Source organism: Planococcus citri, chromosome 1 (assembly GCF_950023065.1).
Source record: "Planococcus citri chromosome 1, ihPlaCitr1.1, whole genome shotgun sequence".
In the NCBI taxonomy this organism is placed as follows: domain Eukaryota; kingdom Metazoa; phylum Arthropoda; class Insecta; order Hemiptera; family Pseudococcidae; genus Planococcus; species Planococcus citri.
In genome coordinates this window covers 18,982,618-19,006,885 of record NC_088677.1, presented here as the reverse complement: position 1 = coordinate 19,006,885, position 24,268 = coordinate 18,982,618, and the positions used below count along the sequence as shown (strand labels likewise).

General features: G+C 35.4%; 2 protein-coding genes across 3 annotated transcripts; both read right to left on the bottom strand.

The window, feature by feature from the left end:
* Positions 1-941: 941 nt before the first annotated feature.
* On the bottom strand, positions 942-8,118 carry loj (logjam). The gene is made up of 5 exons (XM_065370220.1): positions 7,961-8,118; positions 7,281-7,838; positions 2,513-2,709; positions 2,196-2,262; positions 942-1,694 (listed from the first exon to the last, which is right to left on the bottom strand). Exons 2-5 carry the CDS (start codon positions 7,497-7,499, stop codon positions 1,473-1,475), a joined length of 705 nt encoding a protein of 234 aa, XP_065226292.1. The 5' UTR covers positions 7,500-7,838; positions 7,961-8,118; the 3' UTR covers positions 942-1,472.
* Positions 8,119-10,657: 2,539 nt separating this feature from the next.
* On the bottom strand, positions 10,658-21,127 carry Gli (carboxyl ester lipase-like protein Gli). Of its 2 annotated transcripts, XM_065370219.1 has the most exons (13): positions 20,576-21,126; positions 20,193-20,477; positions 19,961-20,110; positions 19,734-19,887; positions 19,452-19,663; positions 19,201-19,368; positions 18,926-19,127; positions 18,642-18,829; positions 18,245-18,431; positions 12,975-13,080; positions 12,379-12,577; positions 12,167-12,282; positions 10,658-12,077 (listed from the first exon to the last, which is right to left on the bottom strand). In XM_065370219.1, the coding sequence occupies exons 1-13, from the start codon at positions 20,873-20,875 to the stop codon at positions 11,726-11,728; spliced, it is 2,619 nt and encodes an 872-aa protein (XP_065226291.1). In that variant the 5' UTR covers positions 20,876-21,126; the 3' UTR covers positions 10,658-11,725. The 2 variants fall into 2 exon arrangements, with proteins under 2 accessions (XP_065226291.1, XP_065226290.1); XM_065370218.1 differs by having other exon boundaries at positions 18,642-19,127; positions 20,576-21,127.
* Between the last annotated feature and the right edge of the window lie 3,141 nt (positions 21,128-24,268).

The following is a 24,268-nucleotide window of genomic DNA, read 5'->3' as shown; positions in this document are numbered from 1 at the left end:
TGTCAAAAACTGGTTGCTAAATGCGAACCAATGAACCGGTTTGAAAATCTGATCAGCGAAAATGGTTCAATTTTTCACGTTTTACAACTTTTGTTTGAAGCTTTTTTCACTGTCTCCATTTTTTAGGTGATTGTCAAAAACTGGTTGCTAAATGCGAACCAATGAACCAGTTTGAAAATCTGATCAGCGAAAATGGTTAAATTTTTCATGCTTTACAACTTTTGTTTGAAGCTTTTTCACTGTCTCCATTTTTTAGGTGATTGTCAAAAACTGGTTGCTAAATGCGAACCAATGAACCGGTTTGAAAATCTGATCAGCGAAAATGGTTCAATTTTTCATGCTTTACAACTTTTGTTTGAAGCTTTTTTCACTGTCTCCATTTTTTAGGTGATTGTCAAAAACTGGTTGCTAAATGCGAACCAATGAACCGGTTTCAAAATGTGATTACACGGAATTGTGTAATATTTTCACGCCCTACTACTTTAATTTCAAGCTTTTTTTTCTATCTACAATTTTTGGGTATTTTTTGTCAACTGGTTGCAAATTAATGAACCGGTTTCAAAAAATTCATACCACGTTTTTGTCGCTTTAGTGTGTAGAATACATTGCGCCAATAAAAATCAGTTTGAATTTTTTGACCAAACCAGTTTTTCAATTTGTGGACACCCCGTGCATGGGCCTGAAATTTTCAAGGTCGCTTTTGAAAGCCCTTAATTTTTCTCTACTTAACGCCGCTTCATTCATCTCGGTAGCTCTTTCCACTTGGAAATAAAAGCCACGGAGCACTATTTTTGTGTCATACTGTAGTGTATAACGTAGCAATAATCGATCTCGCATTTAGAGATTTGTGTGAAACGTTGGCGGAATGAACACGAAGTTGACATTATTAAAAAGCAAAAATTTCAATTAAAAAAAAGTGGCAAAATAATAAAATAAACCGAAACATTTTTTGGATTTATTTTTTTTAATTAAAAACTCGCAGAAACAAAAAAGAAAAAAATAAGAAAAAAGTCAATTACAAATAAGTAGCTTAACACGAAAAATTATTTTATAGGTACGTAGACGTACTACTTGAAGGTATACGTAGATACGTACGACTATTACGTACATGGAAATTATGTTCTAAAAAATCACCAAAACCATAATATTGTGATAGGTAGGTACCTAGTACCTATAATTAGCATTAGCCAATCTTTTCGTCATCGTCACCATTACTCAAACACAAAGACCCATTTCATCTTCCATCACCATCATCATCATCATCGTAATGTACAAAGTATACACGATAAATATTTGTACGTAGTTGGGTAGAGATTCTAGGGTAAGTATATGATATGTAAGTATGTACATATGTACATTACATGATATACAATAATAGGCCTAAGGAAAGAATGTTGTCACAATATCGGACCAAAAATAAAAAATGGTTCAAGTACAGCGATGGTGGCGTAGTGTGGTGTGAGCGCCTTTTCTCAAGCGCGGGTCCGATTTTTTTTCAGCTCAAATAACTGACGAACGAAGTAGACTTGCAGCACGCTTGTTGCGACGATAAAAACTATCTGCAATATCGACCAACGTATAACGTACAAATTGTTGTCCAATAACAAATTATAATCGCGAGATTCTTTGCTTCTCGAGTGATGCTGATATTGCAACATAGTATTTATTCTATGTTCGACATTACTCAAAGATGTCTGCAACAAAAAGCAAACGAGAAATGAAAATTTAACAATGGCGAATGGAAATTTAATTCTTTACAACTCTGCTTCGATGAGTTTTTTTTTTGTAAAAGACGCCAGATCGATTTTATGAAATAATACGACTCAAAATGTTTTGCACACATTAAAACTTTTCCTTTTTAAGACATTATTACAATTTTTTTACTTACTAATTTTTAAAAAATTTTTTTCAAAAAGTGCTTTTAATCAATGTTTTCTACCACCATCGTTGAATTATTCTTGAAAAAAATTTCCAAAATTTATATTCATTTTGTTTTGTTGAAAAAATGAAGGATTTGAGCTTTTTAGAAATTTTCATTTTACAAAATGATTTTTTTGAAAGCTCGACTTTTTTGTGATTTGGTTAATTGCTTAGGGTTCCCAAACATGGAAAAATCGAGAACCTCTAAAGAGTTGAAAATACAAGTAAAGCAGAGTTGTTGGTTAGTTAATGGAAATCGGATGGTAAAAACTCACTGTAACATTCATCACGCTTAAATTCAGTTCTTCGATTTCTTTGTTGAATTGCTCCCATTGATCATACCTGCACAGTGCAAATTGAAAGGTTAATAATACGCTCGTTATTGTTATTGGGCACACATATGTTTCTAGTTTAATAATAGGTACGAAGCTAACATAAAACAGCAATTTGCAACTCTGCAAATACGAGCACAACGCAAACAAAAAATCGTTCGCGGGTTGTGGCCATATCCCAAAAAAATGTTGCGAAAAAATTTATAAAATGTTGGCCTAAAGTCGATTGCGATCGTGCCTGAGAATTGATCTGCACTTACTTTATAACCGTTATGTATAAGTTGACCAATTTCTCTGAGAATCTAGAAAACTGATTGTCAATGCAAACGCTGTAGTAGCCACCAGAAGCTGAAACTCCTTGATAATCCGACTGAGCTAGCCACTGATACGGATGAACAATTGTACCGGAAGGATCCTTCACTGCGAATCCGGCCATGCCATCGCCTCCACGGAGCACCTAGAATATTAAGAGGATCCACAAAGTCAATTAATGAACACGAATATGAGAACCGAGCACACCCAGTACGTAAGCAGCAGATTTGATATCAAAATTCAAAATCAGCTGTAGGCCAAATATACAATTCTAGCAGACTCAATGTCAATATACAGGCACACAATATTACATACTTGTATATTATTCATCTACAGAAAATAACTGTACAGTATGACACAAAAGTAGTGCCCGGTGGCTTTTATTTCTAAGGGGAAAGAGCTACCGAGATGAATGAAGCGGCGTTGAGTAGGGAAAAATAAGGGCTTTCAAAAGCGACCTTGAAAATTACCGGCCCATGCACACCCTGTCCACTAATTGAAAAACCGGTTTGATCCAAAACATTCAAACTGGTTTTTTATTGGCGCAATGTATTCTACACACTGAGGCGACAAAAACGTGATATGAATTTTTTGAAACTGGTTCATTAATTTGTAACCAGTTAACAAAAAATACCCAAAAATTGTAGATAGAGAAAAAAGCTTGAAACAAAAGTTGTAGATCCTGAAAAATTGTACAATTCTGTCTAATCGCATTTTGAAACCAGTTCATTGGTTCACATTTAGGAACCAGTTTTTGACAATCGCCTAAAAATTGGAGATAGAGAGAAAAGTTTGAAACATAAGTTGTAGAGTGTGAAAAATTGAACAAAATATTTTTGCTAATCAGATTTTGAAACCATGTTCATAAATTTGCAGTAAGCCATCAAAAGTTACCTAGTTGCAAATTGATCAACCATTTTCAAAATCCGATCAGCAAAAATGGTTCAATTTTTCACGCTCTACAACTTTTGTTTCAACCTTATTTTTTCTTTATCTACAATTTTTGGGTATTTTTTGCATTGATATTACACTAAATGGATACCCAGCAAGTCCATTTACCCCGCGTCCAAGAACAACAACGATAGCTTATTGGCTTATCTAGTAATTGATGCGTTTTTTTTCTGCGCATGGTATCTGATTGGTCAATTTTGATTTTGAATTCAAATTTGGTGGCCGCGTAGATACATGTAAATTTGAAGTTGATTGTCTATTCCCCCTTGCAAAACGTTTCGATGGGTATCACTTGCGCTGAACGGATGCGCCTCAATAACCTCACCTTTCCCCTATGAACTTCGCAAGCACTGCATTTCCCACCTGCCTCTCTACATGCTGTGTATCCATTTAGTGTAATATTGATGATTTTTTGTCAACTGGTTGAAAATTAGTTGTGTGTAGATAGTATCCAACACCTCTCCAAAGAACGAATCTGGTGTCTCTCTCAAGGATATCTTGCTGAATGGTCTGGTTGGTCAATCAAATCTGTTCGATATTCTCGTTTGATGGAGAATCTTTCTTATCCCTTTCTCTGCTGACATCACAAAGATTTATCGCTGCGTTGGTATGAAGGATGATGATTGTCAATAATTTCAAGTAATCGCAACTCAACAGATTTAGAGGAAATTGATGTCCTGACACCTTCTCATTCCCTTAGTTGGATCAAGCTTACTTGAGAAAGATAATCCTAGCCCTTTCAATATTTCCTCAGGTAAAAGGTCAACTCCTCAGCGTCTGATTATCAAAACTTTCTGGCACAACTTGAAATCGAGTTATCTTGCCAAACTACAGACTTCCTCGAAATGGAAAAAAGAAGAGGCAAATCTCTTGATAGGAGACATTGTCATTTTGAAAGAGAACTCATCACCTACTTCATGGCCACTTGACCACATTATCAAAGGCAAACTAGATGCCAAAGGCCACTTACAATAAGTAAACATCAAGGCCAAAGGATCAATTTTCCAGTGTGGTGTCCAAGAACTGGTAAAGCTTCCAGTTGAATCAAATATTTCTCAAGAATAACCTTAAATTTGGCGTTGACATCTTGTGGCGGCGCCATCATCGACTCGCTTAAAGGTAGACATTTCATTGAGAATCCCATCTTGACAAGTCGAGTGTGTGCATGTGGACGTTTGAGTGAGTATGGAAATGCCCCCCTTTCAGCATGATAACATGTAGGTATTCATGCATTTCACCCGCCAGAGTGCAACACTTGTTCCTCAATACCGAATAGTCACAAATATCGAAAATTTTACTCATTCATTGTAGATAATCAACTTTTTTGTTTTTTTTAACCTGCTCCATGTAAATAATCTTACATAATTGTATTACTACCTACTGGATGTATATAATTTATATTTCATCTTTAAGACCCAGGTCTTCCTGGAGGAGCTTTGTTATGATAAATAACGCGCTCTATCGTAATAGTTACCATTCTCGCCTCTGTACATATTTCACTGCTCTTGTTGCAGTCCACTTTTATCCAAATATGTATGGTAACGTGTAAATAAAGCTGATCAGTTTATAGTATGAGTTTTTTTTTGCCTATTTTTATGCGTTTTACTCGAAACAGCCACCGAGCACTACTTTTGTGCCATACTGTAGATACGCACACATGTACATACCTAATTACTAAGGCTGAGAAAAATATTTTATATCGTATATTTTTTTGTAGTATGCTAGATAAGGTATATCCAACATAGTTTTACGTTTCATAAAATTTTGAGCTGATTGAGCCCCATACGTTAGAGAATATTCTGGTACATATATTTTAGGCATAAGTGCATATTTTAGCATATTTTGGGCTTTTTTAGGGAATATTTGGCAGTATTCACTGTATTCAGCAATTTTCACTGTTTTTGGAGAATATTTTAAAAAAAGCTTACAAAACAAACAAAATTTTTCAACTCAAAAAAAATTTTTTAATCAAAAAATTAAAATTGAAAAATGAAAACTTTGTTTTCTAAAAAATCAAAACTTATGCTAATTATGATGAAAATGATAAGAGTTTCTTATTCATTTATCTAAAATATCACGTGATATCAACAAAATGAAAGAGGGAATTAAATTCTCTTTCAAATGATGCCCATATTGGCCATATTGTAAGGGAATTTTTTTGCATATTTCGGGTTTTTAGGAAATATTTTTACATACTTCACGTTTTTTTTGGAAATATTTATAGAGAATATTTTAGCATTTTTTAGAAAATAAATATCTCAGCCCTACTAATTACCTATCAAAAAGAAAAGTTGGCGGTTGGGAATGTGTTATACAGGGTGCCCAGAAATATCGAGTACCCCTAAAAAAGTTTTTCATTAAAAATATACGTTAGCAACGTGAAATAGATGCATATGATTGGTGGAATGTTATCTCTCCAGTCCAACAACCAATCATGTGCTATCATTATTATCATTCACTGTGACCAACTAAAGTATTTAGTAGAAAACTTTTCTAAGGGTACTCGATATTTCTGGGCACCCTCTATTATGACATTTTCAAAACTGAAGGCAATAAACACAATTTGAAAATTTGAAATTGTCAAAATTTGAAGCATCCCAAATTTGGAAATTTTGAATCAAGTTTGCCCTCCTTGAAATCTCCAACATACGAGTAGGTACAGAGTGGCTAAAAAGTCAGTTTTCCGATTTTTCACATTTTAAAAAGTTTTGGTTTTTTTTTTCATAAAAAAAATCAAAAACTAATCATCCTAGAAAAAAAATAATGACGTTATGTTGATTTGAAATTCAATTCTCTACAATCTTCCTCAGCGTTATTTTTTCGTAGGACGCTTTGTTTCGCCTCCAGATAGATGTTTATGAAACTAAAGTTTGAAAATTTTTGAAATGAACTTTTGAAAAATTTGCAAACTGAGTTTTGTAAAAATCTATCTGGAGGCGAAACGAAGCGTCATGCAAAAAAATAATGTCGAGGAAAATTGTAGAGAATTGAATTTCCAATCGACATAATGTCATTAGTTTTTTTTCTTAGGATGCTTAGTTTTTTATTTTTTTTGCAAAAAACTAAAACTTTTTGAAATCTGAAAATCGGTATACTGACTTTTTAGCCACTCTGTGTTTCAATTTCAGCGAAATCAATGACTATGAAATTTTTCTATACATATCAGTAAGATAAGAATAAATCCAACGTTTTCGATAAAATGTGGGAAAATTTTTCTATTTGAACAGAAAGGAAAGGAAAGGAAATACATCGATAACCCAAACTAAAGTTTTAGGTAAACATATGTATTTGAGGGTGATTACGCGTCCGTGTTACGTGTTGTTGTACAAGCCACGCCAGCGGAGATAATATTTCACCTCATCGTCAGTTTTGAAAAAAATACATAATCCATAATTTTTTATGTAGGCCAAAATGAATGGCTTTGCCATAGAGTATACTACGACTGTTAAAAAAATCAAAAAACTCATATATGGGGCGGGTGCCTCTATAAATATAAGTCAGTTTTTTGCTACTGAAATACACAGTAATGTTTTACAAAAAGAAAGAAAAATTGGATTACTACGAGTGAATCAGTAAAACATTACATCAGAAAAATGTATGCTACTGGGACATCGAATCACGAATCAGTATTTTTTTTAATGCTACTGATGCATAAGTGAACTGAATTTAGGTTTTACCGATTCATTCGTTATCATCCAATGTTTACATTCACACATTCAATCAGTGAAATATCTCCTGATTCAATTTTCCAAAAAAATGTATTACCTGAAAGTTGGCGTAAAAAGTGGCTCCCGGTTGAACATACTGATAGTAACAGTCTTCTTTTCCGGCGTCTATTTTCACTTTATAATCCATGGCAACAGCCGGTAAATTTTCATACCGGAGAGCATTATTCTCCGATACGCTGTTGACGGCACATCGTACGCAACTAAGAATGCACGCGATTGTCGCCAAAATTATCGCAACGCCATTCCATCGATTCATATCTTTTCTGCAAAGTACGTGGTTTCGTGGTTGTTTTTGGATTCGCCTTTTCCTTATTCGTGAATTTTCCGTAACATAGTACACACTACACACCTAATATGTAGATAGATACTACATCGGTACAATGTTATCACATCCGCTGATATAATATCGGTAAGTAAGTGTAGTGTATATGCTGGTAATTTCTTTCAGCTCGCCTCGACTGTTACACTTGTTGGCTTGTTTTTCCAGTAGGTACTCCAACCTTTTTGAGTAAAATAATAATAATGGATTATTTTTATACTCGAAGACTCCAGCTCGATCAATCACCACCTTTTCTATTGAGATTTGTACCTCCACCTGTACGAATGAGAAACATGATTATTGAGACTTGGAAAAGTAAAAATGAAACGTACGTGAACAGTACAGCGTTTACGTCGAAGGAACACATGCGATCAAATCAATACAATAATTATTCTTACCGAGTATTTGAGTATGTATCCTAAGTCTCCAGCGATAACTTTTAATTTTGAATTTCGAGTGATGTGATAACTCAATCCATACAAACTGTGAGATTGATAAAATGTACACAACACCGAACACCATTAACACGTAAGCTACCCCCCCCCCCCCCCCCCCGATAGCGTCTACCGGCTACCGTCAACATAAAGCTCTTTAATACAAGTATGGAAATAGAGTATGCTCTTAAGAAAGTCATAGCATTTTACGTATGTGTTACGTACTGCGCATGGCAGGTTGGTGTCGTCACGCGGTGGAGGCAATACCACCTATAGTAAAAGGCCTGAGCGCTGAATCCTTATCAGCTCTGACGTCACCACAAGTAGATGACTCGATTGTGTTTACCATTTGAATTTTAACGTATGTTTAAATGGCGAATTCGTGAAATTGAGTAAAACTTTCGTTAAAAAAGTTATTTAAATTATGAAATTCAATTAATATTTGTCATAAAATGTGTTCTAGTAATGTGGTACTGATGTTTTCAATTGAGACCACCTCATGTGTTAGAATGGACAAGTATTAGAATGGTCAAGTGGTAGAAAAAGAGGGAAAAAAAGGGAAAAATATTTTTGTTGCCAACCCACTTTGTTTGGAGAAGAAAATTTTGTAAAATAATTAAAATGAAAAGTAAAGCCCAAGTATTAGAATGATCAAGTTGTAGAATAGTCAAGTAGTAGAATGGACAAGTGTTGAAAAATACAAATATCAGGATGGACTCGGAGAATGTGAGAATTAGGCGAGGCGAAGCCGAGCCGTTTGAAATTTATATTTCATTCGATGAGCATTACTCCCCTTGGTGAGTTCAGACGGAGGCTGGACATTACCGTGTATGTAGACAGTACCTGCGGTAGTTTCTAAAAAACTGTACTCACCGAGGCCGAAGGCCGAGGGAAGTTAACAGACATAGTATGAACAACAAAGCGACCCGCGCAACTGAGGCGAAGCCGAGGTGAGCGGACACAACGCCCCCCAACCCTGAAAACGGCTTTATCCAAAAAAGTAGCAAGTCTAAGTACCACTTCCTCATCCTCTTTTAACAGATTGCTCTTTTCCCCCTATTTTTCAAATACTTGACCATTCTAATTTCTAATACTTGACTATTCTACAACTTGACCATTCTAATACTTGGGCTTTATTTTTCATTTTAATTATTTTACAAAATTTTCTTCTCCAAACAAAGTGGGTTGGCAACAAAAATATTTTTCCCTTTTTTTCCCTCTTTTTCTACAACTTGACCATTCTAATACTTGGCCATTCTAACACAAGAGGTGGTACCTTTTCAATTACAGATGGTGTTGGTTTATTTGATTTGTGTACAAAAATGAATTTTTTGCGACTCGTTTGTGTTGTGTACTTTGAATGAATAGTGATGTAAACTGTAGATTAAAATGAAAATTAATGTGTACTAGTGTGTTGTACCGGAATGACGTTGTAATGAAATAAGTAGTTAGTGAACAATGCAATCGCATCAAGTTGGAGAAAAATCTACAATACAGTTTAATTTTCAAATCTACTTCTTAGACCAGCCATGCTAAAGCTGCTATGCTATGATGGATAATGGATATTAAACAAGAAATCATCAGTATCTCAAACCAATTGAAGCAGCTTTAAATTCCAAAATACTTAGGATGGATTTCAACAGGCTTAAATACAATGTTTGCAAAGAATTTCGAGAGAAATCTCCGTCATGTATGCAATGTTTGGTGATCGTTTTGTATACCTTAGTCTTTGAGTTGGAGATTATGTTCGCGTATATACGGTAATATTTACAATAATTTGTATGTGTTGTACTTCTTTGCTATATTCCTCATTGTCAGCTGTCATCCTCCAGAGTTTTTCTTGATATTGTTTTAGAAATTAGATCATAAACGAGTGTAGTTCTCATCGTTAATGATAAAAACAGTGTTGATTATGAGCTTATATTTACTTATTTTTCCATTCAAATCATTCCCTCTTGATCTCAAATTGATTATTAAGTATCAGAATGTGATTCAAAACGCAAAATAAAATGTTCTCGGTATTTATTTCGTTCTAGTGCATTAATATTTCATTCATTTCTATAGTGTTATCGGAGTATATACTGTCTATTAGTGATGACGTCACAAAACAGCGCTCAGGCCTTTTACTATAGGTGGTATTGGTGGAGGTGGGTGGAGCAACCATTGCGGTGCAACGTTGTACGTGAACAGCTGATTTGATGCTTGCTCGCGCACTGCGCAGTACGTAAAACTTACGTAAAATCCTATGACTTTCTTAAGAGCATACTCTATTTCCATACTTGTATTAAAGAGCTTTACGTCAACACTGGCACTTTTAGCACTGCGGAAAGCTAGTGTAATGTTTCTATATTACCTAACCTGCAAAATTCAAGATTGATGAATGAAAATTGAAAAGTGATTCATTTGATCATTTCAAGTCCAATTCAGATTTCAGAACGTAAATGTTGAAAAATATGAATTATTCTGAACACATTGAATGAAAAATATTCTAGTTTGAACATTTTCATCCTTTTCAATACAACTGTTAGTGTTACTAATGGGCTATGGGAATTTGAAATCCTGCAAAACCAATCATTATGAAATAAACTGGACTCAAAACTTTCATTTTAAATCAAGTAGGTAATCTACATTTCAGCTACTGCAAAGATTGAAGAAATAAAATTTTAGTGAATTAATTTTACTTATATTTTTATAGTGAAATAAAAGTTTGATTTGAAACTGCATACAAAAAAAAATATGATGTGTACAAAAACAAATACATAAAAAATACTTTGGTGGTGATTGTGATCATCGCCATTACAAGCTATTAGATTGCTCTGTGTTTTATTAATCATAATGTGATAACCTCTCATTCGTATTACGTATGAGATTTTGATCGTAGCTAGGTATGCGAGTGATAAAAATTCATTACCTAAAAACAATCCTATAGTATAAAATAAATCACAAATTGGACGGCACAGAATTATAGTAAGTAAATTGGTAAACAAAATAATTCTAAAAGGTATTCATTGCACAAGAACAATATTACACTAATGAAATCGAAAATCTCGATGAAAATGTCGTACAAAAACATGCAACAGAACTCTCCAAAGTGAACCTATCATATTTAAGTGAAAGTCCATCTTGTCTTTTAACGAATAAAGTATATATAAAGAAAACTATTTACAAATAAATAGATACATGATTTTTTTACAAGCTAACCTTAATAATATACAAAATAATACTACAAATGAAATACTTGATGCGAACAATTTCAGCAGAGCTAGAATTGAAGACCTGTTTTTGAAAAAAAATCAAGTCATTCCTGAATAAAACGAAATTTAAATACAAAATTGGGCAATAGTTTGTATAAAAATGAGATCCAATATTAAAAAAAGAAAAAAAAAAGAAATAGGAAAATAAAAAAATAAAATCGTTTTATAAAATTTGGACGAAACGTTTTCCTCGTATCACACATTACAAAATACGTATAAAAATGAACACAGTTGACAGGGCGGAATTAGTAAAATATGTCACGTGATATTCATCATTGAAAAAAACACAAAAAGTCAACTAAAGGGTAACGTAATAATAATAATAGAACAAAAAAAATTGATACAAAAACAACACAGGCAGTGGCTATTAAGTGTGATAATAACAGCACAAACAAGATGAACTTGATTAATGGCGCCGTCGTCGTTTTTGAAAGACAATGGCATCTCATAGCCAATAGGTGATATTTTCATTTCATTATACGGCAGTCTGGGGAATACCATCTTTCAACTCGGTAGTTTTCGGCCTAAATTCACGTCTTCTGCCTCGAGGACTTGTGCTTATGGTCTGTTGATCTTTTAACGATATCATACTGTCTGATCTAATCGATGGAACTGAAGCTGCTTTACTGAAATCTTGTGTACGTAATGAAGGAGTTGATCCGGTTTTACCAATACTAAATTGTTTCGTTTTATTCGACATCACAGAAGGAGTATCTCTGTACTCGTAAATGTTGCTGTTGCTGTGGCTTCGATTATCAATACCGTGATTAAGATCGGATTCTTTTTCCAGTGTTAGGAATTCGTCATTGAAGTAATGCTCGGAATCCCTGTTGAATAGAATTTTGCGTCAGTATTAGGGTTACGTAAACAGGTCTATTGAAAAATGCGCTATTTTCACTACCTATTTATTTCTTACCTTTTACTGCTAATCCATAACATACATAATATAACGGTTAGTGCGAGTAAAAACATAGACAATACAGCAAGACCCCAGAATGCTACGTGAATAGGTGAAGTTTGATCCCACCAAAACTGCAAAATAGATTTTCAAATTGATATAGAAAATTATCACGTTAGACAACGTTAACATTCGAAGTACATATTTGTAAATTATTAACCATTACTTACATCGTAAATTGGTGGATAATATAAAGGAATAATATTTCCAATTACTGTTGGTAAATAATCAGACCAGAAAACACTCTGAACTTGTCTGTAATTGAACAGTATACTCGAATTGAACGTCGTATTGATATTCAGATAGAAAAGCTGTCCTGGAACCGCTCGATCAAAATGCATACCCAAAATTTCAGAGAAAGTAGGATTTCTGAAAAAAAAACACATTAATTTAATTGAAACGAATTCGCAACTTGAAATCTCGGTTACTTACAAGGAAACCTTAAACCTTTAATTATTCGGCTTCAAGACTAAGTATTTAAAATAAAATTAAATTGAGACCAGAGACGATGTTCTCAATAAAGTAACCATTCATCGTTTTTATTTTTTCACTCATTTATGCAATTTTTGAACCATTTTGTAACGAGTAATTTCCCCTAAATTTTTCAATTCAGCAGCTGAATTTCTTTCGAAACCTGCCTCGCATGTCTCAATGCCCAATAAAAAAATTGCAGAATCAATGACTGATGAGTAAGCGAGAAATTCCCTCGCACTGTTGACTTTACCGTTGACAGATACTAGAATTATTTTAAATCGATGTAATTTACCCGTATTTAGCGAAATTTGTGAACGCTTTCATGAAAAAATGACTCATATTTCGGTCGTTGAACGTCCATTCGTGTTTGGTAATTTTTTCTGTAAGAGGCAACATTTCTGTAACGAAACGAAAATTAAATTAAAATTAACATTCGCATTATCAGATTATGATACTTTCATTATACCTAATTTAGGCCATTCAGGGAAGAAAAAACAGTAAAAACACTCCATTTTCCGGCAAAAATGGTAGGTATTTTTTTATGCCAGTTCCTAGTTGGCAAATTTTTAATCCACATCTCCTAAAAAGAACCTCTAGTTTGATCCCTGAGTTCATGAAATGAAAAAACAACTCTGTAAAATTTTAGTGGATAAAGTCGAAAACTTTGGTAACAAGAGTTGGCATTTTTACGATTTCGCCTCCCCCCACCAATCACCGAAAAACATCTTTGCTTCGTCCCTGATAGTCAGGGAGCCCGCATAAAGATCTATTGCACCCCCCCCCCCCACCCGTCGATCCTCCGGTGGAACTTTTTTCTCAAAGAGGGAGTCCTAAGGAACATTTCTAGCCCTCGTACTAAAAAAAAACTGGCCCTACTCATAAAATGGCGGCCATTTTGATTGACAGGTCAGCCGAAATCGCAGATTTTGCGTTCCAACATGGGACTTGCACAAAATTTTTCAACACTTTCAAAGGTAGATCGAAAAATCAGGCAAAAATTTATCACCTGTCAAAATTTCAAGTGCTAAAGTGCCTTTTTCGATTTTTGGTGAATTCTTGAAAATCAAATTTGAGCCAACATGAGGGGAAAAAATCAAAATTTCAGGAAATTGACCAAGAAAGCTGAAATTTGAAATATACCCTATTTTCGACACGCCAAATCGATTAGAAACTGTTTCAACCCGTTTTGAGCAGTTCCGGAGCCTCCAGCAGATTTTTGAAACTTGAAATTCCCACAAAATTTCATCAAATGGAGTTGGAAAGCCAAAATTTACCCTGCGAACTAATTTCAATACACCACGAAGTCAACTGCAGGTGGATTTCAAGTCGTTTTAGAGCCTCTAGCAACTTTTTGAAAATCACTGGAGCCTCCAGTAGATTTTTGAAACTTGAAAATCAAACAGAGATGGAAAGCCAAAATTTACTCTGCACTTCACCATCAGAACACGACTTCAGGCGGGTTCAAGTTATTTTGGAGCCTCCAGCGACCTTTTGAAAATTACTGGAGCCTTCAGTAGATTTTTGAAACTTGAAATTTCCTCAAAATTTCATCAAACGGAGATGGAAAGCCAAAATTTACTCTGCACTTCACCATCTGAACACGACTTCAGGTGGGTTCAAGTTATTTTGGAGCCTCCAGCGACTTTTTGAAAATTACTGGAGTCTCCACCAGATATCAAATAAAGTTAGCAACTTAGCAAACTGAAATGTTTTTCGCAAACTAATTTCAATACACCACGAAGTCACTGCAGGAAGATTTCAAGTCGTTTCGGAACCTCCTGCAATCTTTTGAAAATTACTGGAGCCTGCAGTCGATTTTTGAAACGTAAATTTCCCCAACAATTAATCAAATAAAGATGTAAAGCTGAAATAAACTTTCCACTCCAATTTTAACACCCTTTAAAAACCATTTCAGGTGGGTATAACTCATTTTGGAGCCTCCAGTAGATTTTTTAAACTTCAAATTTTCCCAAAATTTCATTAAATGGAGTTGGAAAGCCGAAATTCTTTCTGCAAACTAATTTCAATACACAGAAAGTCAACGGCAGGTGAATTCCAAGTCGTTTTGGAGCTTACAGCGATTTTTTGAAAATTACTGGAGCCTCCAGTCGATTGTCAAAAATTGAATTTCTCTAAAATTTCATCAAATGAAGATGGAAAGCTGAAATAAACTCTGCACTCCAATTTTAACACTCTCTAAAAACCATTTCAGGTGGGTATAACTCATTTTGGAGCCTCCAGCAACTTTTTAAACATTACTGGAGCCTCCACCAGATTTTTGAAACTGAAAATTTCTTCAAACGGAGATGAAAAGCCGAAATTCATTCACTTTGTGGTAATTTCAAGTTTCAAAAATCTGGTGGAGGCTCCAGTAATTCTCAAAATTTCACTGTAGACTCCAAAACGACTGAAAATCGACCTGCAGTCTACTTCGTGGCGTATCGAAATTAGTTTGCGGAATAAATTTTGGCTTTCCATCTCCATTTTGATGAAATTTTGGAAAATTTCGAGTTCCAAAAATCTGCTGGAGGCTCCAGTAATTTTCAAAATGTCGCTGGAGTCGACTTCTTGTCGTATCAAAATTAGTTTACGGAATAAATTTTGGCTTTTCATCTCCATTTTGATGAAATTTTGGAAAATTTTGAGTTCCAAAAATCTACTGGAGGCTCCAGTAATTTTCAACATGTCGCTGGAGTCGACTTCTTGTCGTATTAAAATCAGTTTGCGGAATAAATTTGGGCTTTCCAACTCCATTTGATGAAATTTTGTGGGAGATTTGAGTTTCAAAAATCTGCTGGAGGCTCCAGTAATTCTCAAAATTTCACTGTAGACTCCAAAACGACTGAAAATCGACCTGCAGTCTACTTCGTGGCGTATCGAAATTAGTTTGCGGAATAAATTTTGGCTTTCCATCTCCATTTTGATGAAATTTTGGAAAATTTCGAGTTCCAAAAATCTGCTGGAGGCTCCAGTAATTTTCAAAATGTCGCTGGAGTCGACTTCTTGTCGTATCAAAATTAGTTTACGGAATAAATTTTGGCTTTTCATCTCCATTTTGATGAAATTTTGGAAAATTTTGAGTTCCAAAAATCTACTGGAGGCTCCAGTAATTTTCAACATGTCGCTGGAGTCGACTTCTTGTCGTATTAAAATCAGTTTGCGGAATAAATTTGGGCTTTCCAACTCCATTTGATGAAATTTTGTGGGAGATTTGAGTTTCAAAAATCTGCTGGAGGCTCCAGTAATTCTCAAAATTTCACTGTAGACTCCAAAACGACTGAAAATCGACCTGCAGTCTACTTCGTGGCGTATCGAAATTAGTTTGCGGAATAAATTTTGGCTTTCCATCTCCATTTTGATGAAATTTTGGAAAATTTCGAATTCCAAAAATCTGCTGGAGGCTCCAGTAATTTTCAAAATGTTGCTGGAGTCGACTTCTTGTCGTATCAAAATTAGTTTACGGAATAAATTTTGGCTTTTCATCTCCATTTTGATGAAATTTTGGAAAATTTTGAGTTCCAAAAATCTACTGGAGGCTCCAGTAATTTTCAACATGTCGCTGGAGTCGACTTCTTGTAGTATTAAAATCAGTTTGCGGAATAAATTTGGGCTTTCCAACTCCATTTGATGAAATTTTGTGGGAGATTTGAGTTTCAAAAATCTGCTGGAGGCTCCAGTAATTCTCAAAATTTCACTGTAGACTCCAAAACGACTGAAAATCGACCTGCAGTCTACTTCGTGGCGTATCGAAATTAGTTTGCGGAATAAATTTTGGCTTTCCATCTCCATTTTGATGAAATTTTGGAAAATTTCGAATTCCAAAAATCTGCTGGAGGCTCCAGTAATTTTCAAAATGTCGCTGGAGTCGACTTCTTGTCGTATCAAAATTAGTTTACGGAATAAATTTTGGCTTTTCATCTCCATTTTGATGAAATTTTGGAAAATATTGAGTTCCAAAAATCTACTGGAGGCTCCAGTAATTTTCAACATGTCGCTGGAGTCGACTTCTTGTCGTATTAAAATCAGTTTGCGGAATAAATTTGGGCTTTCCAACTCCATTTGATGAAATTTTGTGGGAGATTTGAGTTTCAAAAATCTGCTGGAGGCTCCAGTAATTTTCAAAAAGTCGCTGGAGTCGACTTCTTGTCGTATCAAAATTAGTTTACGGAATAGATTTTGGCTTTCCATCTCCACTTTGATGAAATTTTGTGGGAAGTTAGAGTTTCAAAAATTTGCTGGAGGCTCCAGTAATTTTCAAAAAGTCGCTGGAGTCGACTTCTTGTCGTATTAAAATCAGTTTGTGGAATTTTGGGCTTTCCAACTCCATTTGATGAAATGTTGTTGGAATTTCAAGTTTCAAAAATCTGGTGGAGACTCCAGTAATTTTCAAAAAGTCGCTGGAGGCTCCAGAATAACTTGAACCCACCTGAAGTCGTGTTCAGATGGTGAAGTGCACAGTGCAGAGTAAATTTTGGCTTTCCATCTCCGATTGATGAAATTTTGAGGAAATTTCAAGTTTCAAAAATCTACTGGACGCTCCAGTGATTTTCAAAAAGTTGCTGAAGGCTCTAAAACGACTTGAAATCCACCTGCAATTGACTTCGTGGTGTATTGAATTTAGTTCGCAGGGTAAATTTCGGCTTTCCAACTCCATTTGATGAAATTTTGTGGGAATTTTGAGTTTCAAAAATCTGCTGGAGGCTCCAGAACTGCTCAAAACAATTTGAAACAGTTTCCGATCGATTTGGCATGTCGAAAATAGGGTATATCCCAAATTTCAGCTTTCTTGGTCAATTTGGTAAAATTTTGATTTTATTCCCTCATTTTTGGCTCAAATTTGATTTTCAAAAATTCACCAAAAATCGAAAAAGGCACTTTAGCACTTGAAATTTTGACAGGTGATAAATTTTTGCCTGATTTTTCGATCTACCTTTGAAAGTTTTAAAAAATTTTGTGCAAGTCGCATGTTGGAACGCAAAATCTGCGATTTCGACTGACCTGTTAATCAAAATGGCCGCCATTTTGTGAGTAGGGCCACTTTTTTCTTGAAAACAAGGGCTAGAAATGTTCCTTAGGACTCCCCCTTTAAGAAAAAAGTTGTCCCGGAGGATCGGCAGCGGGTGCAAGTGATCCTTATGCCCCCCCCCCCCCGATTATCTAGTTCGATCCCTGATTTCATGAAGTGAAAAAACAACTGAGTAAAATTTTAGTGGATAAAGTTGAAAACTCTGATAACAAGAATAGGCATTTTAGCGATTTCGCCCCCCCCCCCTCCAACCACCATAAAACATCTTTGGTTCGTCCCTGAGGTTTTTTTTATTCGTTGAACTTAAGTACATACAATGAAAGTAACGCACGAAAGTGAAATCAAGCATGACTTTCATTCACATCGTTGTGGATCATCTTATATGTAAAAGTCTAAACGAGAACAAAAAGAATTACCCACACCACATGAATCATGCTCATTGAAAATGAACATAATAAGATAAAATTTGACACGGTGTGGTTATAATTTGTCGCATTTTTGCGAAACGCAGATATTTAATTGATTGTATTAATTACCTATATCTAAGAACGGAGCTCCAATTAAAAAGTACCATTCGATGTTATGATACGCTTTACACCATTCGGGTAATTTCAATGCCTCGACCGTGGTATTCTGTACGTATAAATATACCGGTATGTTCTGTTTCAGTAATAATTTGGTGATTTTATCGTGAGGTCCGACATATAAGAAATCTGATAGAAGCTGTAAGTAACGAGAGAGGAAATTATTAGAATGTTGATGGAACACATTTTCGTGTATAATCTGTCGTTGTGGTCACCGGACCGTGTGGTCGCCAAACCGTGACCGCGAAAGGGAACCACGAAAGGAAGAGTGACACATCGACATAATTATGTCATTGCAATTAGCACAACGCCATGTGTGTCATTTTCAACTGCGTTTAATGCTACTTACATTTATATACTCGTTTCGGATGCATGTTTTACATTGTGGATCTGGCCAATATGTGTACATGAATTTGATAGCTTCGTATACGCCTTTCGGATTCAGCGTGTAATTATATTGTAGCACAAGTTCTCTGATTTTTTGCTCCATGAATTTCTCGCTGATGTCAAACGTTGGCGCCAGACTGGCGTTGCTATCTGGAGACGAAAAAGGGAAAAGAGAAGAAATTACTAATAAATTACAAAGAGGACATTTTCGCACTTGAAAGTTGTTAAATAAGTTATACAACTTACATATCATGTAACCAGCTTCTTGAGTTGTTACGCCACTCATATAAGCTAAATTTCGGTTTATTTGACCTCGCGCTATGAGAGATTCGACTGTATCGTTCAAGAAGTACCAATCTCTCTGATTCCATCCTTGGTACCATTCGTTGACAGGCATTGTGATGTTGGCATCGATTACAGGTCCCCAAGTCACAAGACCGATGTCGGGCTGAAGAAAAAAAATTGATTTGAAAATCCTATAAACGACTACGTACCTATACTTATTTCCTTTCTAAACTTACTTTAAAATTGACGTCTCCTAATTCCAAGAAACCACGCCCCTTCAAGCAATGAAACATTTTCCACGATGACTCAATAGTACATCCTAAATGTTTAGCAAACACTTTACTCGTATTCATAGCTCTCCATTTATCTTGTACTAGCGCCCAGTCAGCTGTAGCTGAGCCACTCTAAAAATATATATATCGATGAGGAAACAAAGTTTGAAACGTCACTTCCGATTAGATTGGTTTCCGGTTGGGGTACTACTTACTTGAGCAATTACTTTAGATACCATGAAGTAAGTTCGAGGATGAACCATTAATAACCCAGCAGAAGCAGCTCCAGCATCTGGTCCGAATAACGTTATCGAATTTCGATCTCCGTTGAAATGGTCGATGTTTTCATATACCCAAGTTAGAGCCATGATTTGATCCAATAGGCCATAATTTCCTGGCGAGTTTTGATCTCCGGTGCTCAAAAATCCTTTAATAAAATAATCGACGCGATTATACTCATCGATACGTATTTATTTGCTTGTAAGTCATTTCTTTACCTAAAGCTCCGAGCCTGTAATTGAAAGTAACAACGACTACTTCGTAAAATCCAGCCATCACATGACCTGGAAACGAATTAGCTGATCCGCTAACAAATTCTCCTCCGTGAATATACATCATGACAGGGTACAATTTACCACGTCCAGCTTGGGTCTGAATAATAAATAAACATATGTAAACTACCATTCTAACAAAGATTCCAATCCTTGAAATCAATAATACTAACATTGGGTGAAAATATATTCAGGTAAAGACAATCTTCGTTCATTTCCACTGCTCTTTTGTTCGCTGTATTGACCAATTTCGCAGGTTGGGGGCAAACTGGTTTATAGTCAACGGCATGTAAGCTTTGCCAGCTTGGATGGGCTCTTGGTGGCTGTAAAATTCAATTAGCATTTTGTAAGTAGTTCTATCGTATCCATCAAACATAACGAGTTGAAAAATTGCACTCTGTATACCTTAAATCTGCCTTCGTTTTCTTTAAGGGGAGGTAATGCGTAAGGAATACCTAAGAAAACAGATACTGTCGACTGTACCCTTTCTACTTGAACTTGTTCCGGACGAAATCCAGATTCAGGTAGTGGATTATCGTACAAGTACACGTAAAATCCTTGCACTTGTCCATAATTTGTCGATACTATAACCTCTCTATTAAGGCTTTTCGCATCCAGTCTTTCCCTGCCTTGTAAATCAGGTCTCCAAGATCCAAGTACACCAGGCAATTTGATAATAGGATCGTATCCCTGAAACAACATCATTAGCACACCTTATTTATAATTCATCCGAGCGTAACAAACACCAACACCAACACACCGTAAAGAATCAATTTTCGGATACTTACATACGTAAGCCTTGAATTAGGATCAAATGGTTTATTTCGGTCGTAATAAGGATCAACTGGGTTATACCCAGATGGATAATATCCCGGCGGAATGAAACCAGGGTACTGTTTATTGTCGTTACCCTGAGGAATTACCCTCGTATTGCCACCAGGGTTGAAACCATACTGGCCACCGTTGTTTCGCAAATAATCGTCGTAATTGTAGCCACGATTTGTCGGCACGTACTGCGAGTTGATTAATTCACTTTCGAAGCATATTACGAGAAAAACACTTATGATTGAAACACAATCAAAACGCATCTTAACGTTACGTTAAATGATGAATTGAACTAATTGATAGATATATAATAGTATTCCCAACGAAGAGGGAATATTCACGGAATGATAACATATGAAATTAACTCGTAATTTAGACAAAAACGACAAAAGTAATGTAGAGTGGACATTATGTAAACAAACGACACTTTTAATGTATGTGTTTGATGTGTTGATTCATTAAAAATTGCACCACCCACTTCTTACTTCGCAACGAACTTTCATGAATTGTCTCTTTTATCACTTGGTTTCCGAGTAACGTAAACAATTGAAAATTCAACTGAATATCTCACCATCAACAGGTATCTTTCGTAGTGAGTAGAAAATTATGGGAGGAATGAGGAGGTGAAGAGTACCGAAGTACGCGCTCTACAGGTCGTGGTTGCAGACTGTATGTGGTTGGTGACAGGGTGTTGGTGAGGTCATCGACCTTGTATAAGCTGCAAGGTCCATTGGTCCATGGGTGAGGTAAAAAATCAAAATTTTATTTTACTAAACCAAATTGACTGAGTATTGACCAAGAAAGCTGAAATTTGGATTTCAGTTTGCTAACTCCATTTGATAAAATGTTGTGGGAAATTTTACGTAAGTTTCAAAAATCTGGTGACTCCAGCAATTTTCAAAAAGTCGCTGGAGGCTCCAGAACTGCTCATAACGGACAGAAACAGTTTCCAATCGATTTGGCATTGGCGTGTCAAAAATAGGGTATATTTCACATTTTCAGCTTTCTTGGTCTAATTGGTAAAATTTTGATTTTGTTCCTCGTATTTGACCCAAATTTGATTAAGTATCAAAAATTCATCACAAAGAAATCAAAAAAGGCACTTTAGCTTTTAGCACTTGAAATTCTGACAGGTGATGAATTTTTGCCTGATCTTTCAATCTACCTTTGTACGAAGTTTATGTTGGCTAAGTTGGAACCCAAAATCTGCGATTTCGGATGATCTGCCAATCAAAATGGCCGCCATTTTGTAAGTAGGATCGCTTTTTTTCGAGGACAATGGCTAGAAATGTTCCTTAGAACTCCCCCCTTAAGAAAAAAGTTGTCCCGGGCGATCGACGGGGGAAGGGGGGTTTGCCATAGATCCTTATGCCGGCTCTCCGACTGTCCGACAAACATAATAATCATATACCTACTTTGCTCTCATTTCTCAAAATTTTGGTCACTTTTTTGTTATTTTTCAGTCACAAAAATGAGTAAAAAAAACTTAAACAGGTAGTGGATTTCATGCATGCACAGGCATGAAATTAGGTCACTTGAAAAGTGACTTAGTCACTAATTTCACTAGCAAGTCACTTTTGACGCTATTTCGGCAAAAATGGCCAAAGAAAAGATGTGTCATGTAAAAAAGAAAAAATTCAAAATTTTAGGAAATGATCTATATTTTTCATGAAAATCCTTCAGAATCTTCATTTAACAAAAAATTGAAAATCAACTGTTCAACATTAAAAATGTAATACGATGTGATTGGATAGAGCCGATTTTTTTTAACTGTACAAAGGTAGATCGAAAGATCTGGCAAAAATTTATCACTCTCAGAATTTCAAGTGCTAATTTGGTGAATTTTTAAAAATCAAATTCAGGTCAAAAATGATGGAAAAAAATCAAAATTTTACCAAATCAACCAAGAAAGCTGAATTTGAATTTTCAAAAATTCACTAAAAACCGAAAAAAGCACTTTAGCACTTGAAATTTTCGAATAACAATACCATGTCAAAATTTTAAGTGCTGAAGTGCCTTATTCGATTTTTGCTGAATTTTTGAAAATCAAAAGGCCAAAAATGTGGAAAAAATCAAAATTTCAACAAATTAACCCAGAAAGCTGAAATTTGGGATACACCCTATTTTCGACACGCCAAATCGATTGGAAACTGTTTCAACCCGTTTTGAGCAGTTCTGGAGCCTCCAGCAGATTTTTGAAACTTGACATTCCCACACAATTTCATCAAAGGGGTTGGAAATTCAAAATTCATTCTGTAAACTAATTTCAATACGATGGGAAGTCACCGGAGGTGGATTTCAAGTAGTTTTGGAGCCTCCAGTGATTTTGAAAATTTCTGGAGTCTCCAACAGATTTTCAAAAACTTGAAATTCCCACAACATTTAATCAAATGGAGATGGAAAGCCGAAATTCATTCTGAAAACAAATTTTCAATACTCTACGAAGTCACCTGGAGGTGGATTTCAAGTCGTTTTGGAGCCTCCACCGACTTTTTGAAAATTTCTGGAGTCTCCAACAAATTTTCAAAAACTTGAAATTCCCACAACATTTTTTATCAAATGGAAATGGAAAGCCGAAATTCATTCTGAAAACTAATTTCCAAAACTCTACGAAGTCGACTGCAGGCGAATTTCAAATCCTTTTGGATCCTCCAACAACTTTTTGAAAATTACTGGAGCCTCCAGTAGATTTTTGAAACTTGAAATTTCCCAAAATTTCATAAAATGGAGATGGAAAGCCGAAATTCATTACTCAAACTAATTTCAATACGCTAGATGTCGACTGCTGGTGGATTTCCAGCCGTTTTGGAGCCTCCAGCGACATTTTGAAAAGTTGTATGGAGCTTTTTGGAAAATTGAAATTCCCAAAAAGTAGCTGGAAGCTTCAAAACCGTTTGAAACCACCATGCGGTCGACTTCATATCGTATTGAAATTATTTTGCGAAGTAAATTTCAGCTTGCCAACTCCATTTGATAAAATGTTATGGGAATTCCAAGTTTCAAAAATCTGGTGCAGACTCCAGTAATTTTCAAAAAGTTGCTGGAGGCTACAAAATAACTTGAACACACCTGAAGTCGTCTTCAGAGGATGTTAAAATTGGAGTGCAGAGTATATTTCGGCTTTCCATCTCCGTTTGATGAAATTTTGGGAAATTTCAAGTCTCAAAAATCTACTGTAGACGCCAGTAATTTTCAAAAAGTCGCTGTAAGCTCCAAAACGACTTAAAATCCACCTGCAGTCGACTTCGTAGCGTATTGAAATTAGTTCGCAGAATGAATTTCGGCTTTCCATCTCCATTTGATAAAATTTTGTGAGAATCCCGAGTTTCAAAAATCTGCTGGAGGCTCCAGAATCCAGAACTGCTCAAAACTGGTTGAAGCAGTATCTAATCGATTTGGCGTGTAGAAAATAGGGTATATCCCAATTTTCAGCTTTCTTGGTCAATTTGGTAAAATTTTAATTTTTTCCCTCATTTTTGGTCTAAATTTGATTTTCACAAATTCACCAAAAATCGAAAAAGGCACTTGAGCTTTTGAAATTTTGACAGGTGGAATTTTTGTTTGATCTTTCGATCTATCTTTGTACGGTTTGAAAAATTTCGTGCAAGTTCTACGTTGGAACGCAAAATCTGCGATTTTGGCTGATCTGTCAATCA

What these genes read in the sequence shown, in the direction of transcription:
- Gli (XM_065370218.1), bottom strand. Translation starts at nt 20,875, where the DNA reads ATGCGTTTTGATTGTGTTTCAATCATAAGTGTTTTTCTCGTAATATGC. An exon ending in TGAATATATTTTCACCCAAT is followed by an intron (nt 19,888 to 19,960) that starts GTTAGTATTATT and finishes TTTATTATTCAG; the next exon opens with ACCCAAGCTGGACGTGGTAA. An exon ending in ATTATCCACCAATTTACGAT is followed by an intron (nt 12,283 to 12,378) that starts GTAAGTAATGGT and finishes TCTATTTTGCAG; the next exon opens with TTTTGGTGGGATCAAACTTC.
- loj (XM_065370220.1), bottom strand. Translation starts at nt 7,499, where the DNA reads ATGAATCGATGGAATGGCGTTGCGATAATTTTGGCGACAATCGCGTGC. An exon ending in CTTTTTACGCCAACTTTCAG is followed by an intron (nt 2,710 to 7,280) that starts GTAATACATTTT and finishes TTAATATTCTAG; the next exon opens with GTGCTCCGTGGAGGCGATGG. An exon ending in TTATACATAACGGTTATAAA is followed by an intron (nt 2,263 to 2,512) that starts GTAAGTGCAGAT and finishes TGCACTGTGCAG; the next exon opens with GTATGATCAATGGGAGCAAT.